We start from the raw sequence: 1674 nt of genomic DNA, 5'->3' as shown, positions 1-1674 counted from the left end.
TAGAAAATTTGAAATTTAGATAGGCTTTTGCAAACATTTTGTTCGAGCCTGTGTATTTGTTATTTGTCGAATTGCGAGTTTCTTCACTATTCTGACGTGAGTGTTATTTCGCAAATTTCATACTTTGAGTGTTTTACAAAAATATTTTAAATAATGGGAAAATAAGTCTGTAACGCGATTTTGCATGCATGAATCGCCGTTGTATGCAAGCTCGAACGCCAATGCCCATGAGCGATTGCTGGTCAGCTCAGAGTCGCAATGCTGTTCTGCCGATTACTTCGTCTCTAAGAAGCAAAAAACGCAGAAAAATTAGTTTGAAAACCATTGAACGCACGAAAATATTTTACCAAAAAATGAACCAAACGGGACCCTCATTCTAATCAATACACGAGTTCAAATGTACAATAATTCAAAACTATTATATTTATTACCGCATTTGAAATGAATTTGCCTAACATTTGCATTCATATCACAGTATTCATCTTCGTAGAACAAGGCAAACGTTTGCTGAAATTCGTCCAAAACTTCTTCTAGAAGCTGCCGCTGGTCACCCAAAGTCCACAGGATGCTCACATGAAATGAACGATCCTTATAAAACTCTGGTAATTTGTACAGTCTCATGCAACCATCTAATTTTTCCACCAATTGATTCAAATATCCCGTGCTGTTGTCATGAATCTTAAGCGCCAAAAAGGTTCGAGTGTGTTCCTCATTGACATAGATAGCTAATTCGGATAGTAGAATGGTGAACCTTGAAATAAAATATATATGTTAGGTTTGTATCATTAGGAATTATCAAAACTTACCGTTTACATCCTTTCAACACAGATCGTACATTTTCTATAAAAGCGGATATATTATGGTGCCTCAGAATAAACGTCTTGGTGAGACTCAAATGCAGTTTATCCACTGGCAGAAGTTCCAACTGAATTTTTTGCAAGCATTTATCGATGATCAACTGCTGGAACTCGCGGATTGGATCGACGCTGCTATCTGAAATACGCAGAAAAGCTCTGATTAACCTAAAGCAATTCCTAATAGGAATTTTGGTATTAATCCACTCACAATCAATAAACACATAGCTAGCCCAAATGCCTCTTTCGTGAGGGAATGACCGGATTCGTCCTTGGTGTTCGTTTGAGTCTTGCTCTGCAGCCGGCATCGTATCCAATTTTGACCGCAACAAATTCTCCGATGATGGTAGTTTTGCACAGGATGATACATTTTCATCATCGTCACTTCCGGAACTGCTATATTGTAGTAAGTTTTGCATTATACATAATTATTCACTGCTGTAAATCCCAATGTTGCCCAGCTGATCCGTATCCTGTTTGTGTTTCGAGAGCATTTTAATGCACTTTTTACGCTTTATACATGATATTGAGTTGCAATCGTAGGATAAGGTATGCTCATTTTTGGTCTGTTGATGCTATAATTATAACACGGATCTATAGCCAAGTTCGCAACCATCTGAAGAGGCACACGTTGATCGTTATTCGAGAGTATTTGTGTTAAAACTACCCAGGGAGAGTGATTGAAAGCAAAGTACTTATAGTGATTTTCACTGTCGGCTAGAAAAGATTGCGATGCGATAAAATGCCGCAAAGATAGCGAAACTGTCATTTCCATCGATTCAACCCCTTCGAGACCACAAGCCAGAAAAAAATATTTTTT

General features: G+C 37.8%; 1 protein-coding gene across 1 annotated transcript; it reads right to left on the bottom strand.

Annotated features, from left to right (window-relative positions):
* Nucleotides 1-393: 393 nt before the first annotated feature.
* LOC131428675 (U6 snRNA phosphodiesterase 1) lies at nucleotides 394-1402 on the bottom strand. Its single transcript, XM_058592718.1, has 3 exons — nucleotides 1066-1402; nucleotides 807-993; nucleotides 394-751 (listed from the first exon to the last, which is right to left on the bottom strand). The coding sequence occupies exons 1-3, from the start codon at nucleotides 1271-1273 to the stop codon at nucleotides 394-396; spliced, it is 753 nt and encodes a 250-aa protein (XP_058448701.1). The 5' UTR covers nucleotides 1274-1402.
* Between the last annotated feature and the right edge of the window lie 272 nt (nucleotides 1403-1674).

This window comes from Malaya genurostris, chromosome 2 (genome assembly GCF_030247185.1).
Source record: "Malaya genurostris strain Urasoe2022 chromosome 2, Malgen_1.1, whole genome shotgun sequence".
Classification (NCBI taxonomy): Eukaryota; Metazoa; Arthropoda; class Insecta; order Diptera; family Culicidae; genus Malaya; species Malaya genurostris.
This window is presented reverse-complemented; position numbering and strand designations above follow the sequence as displayed.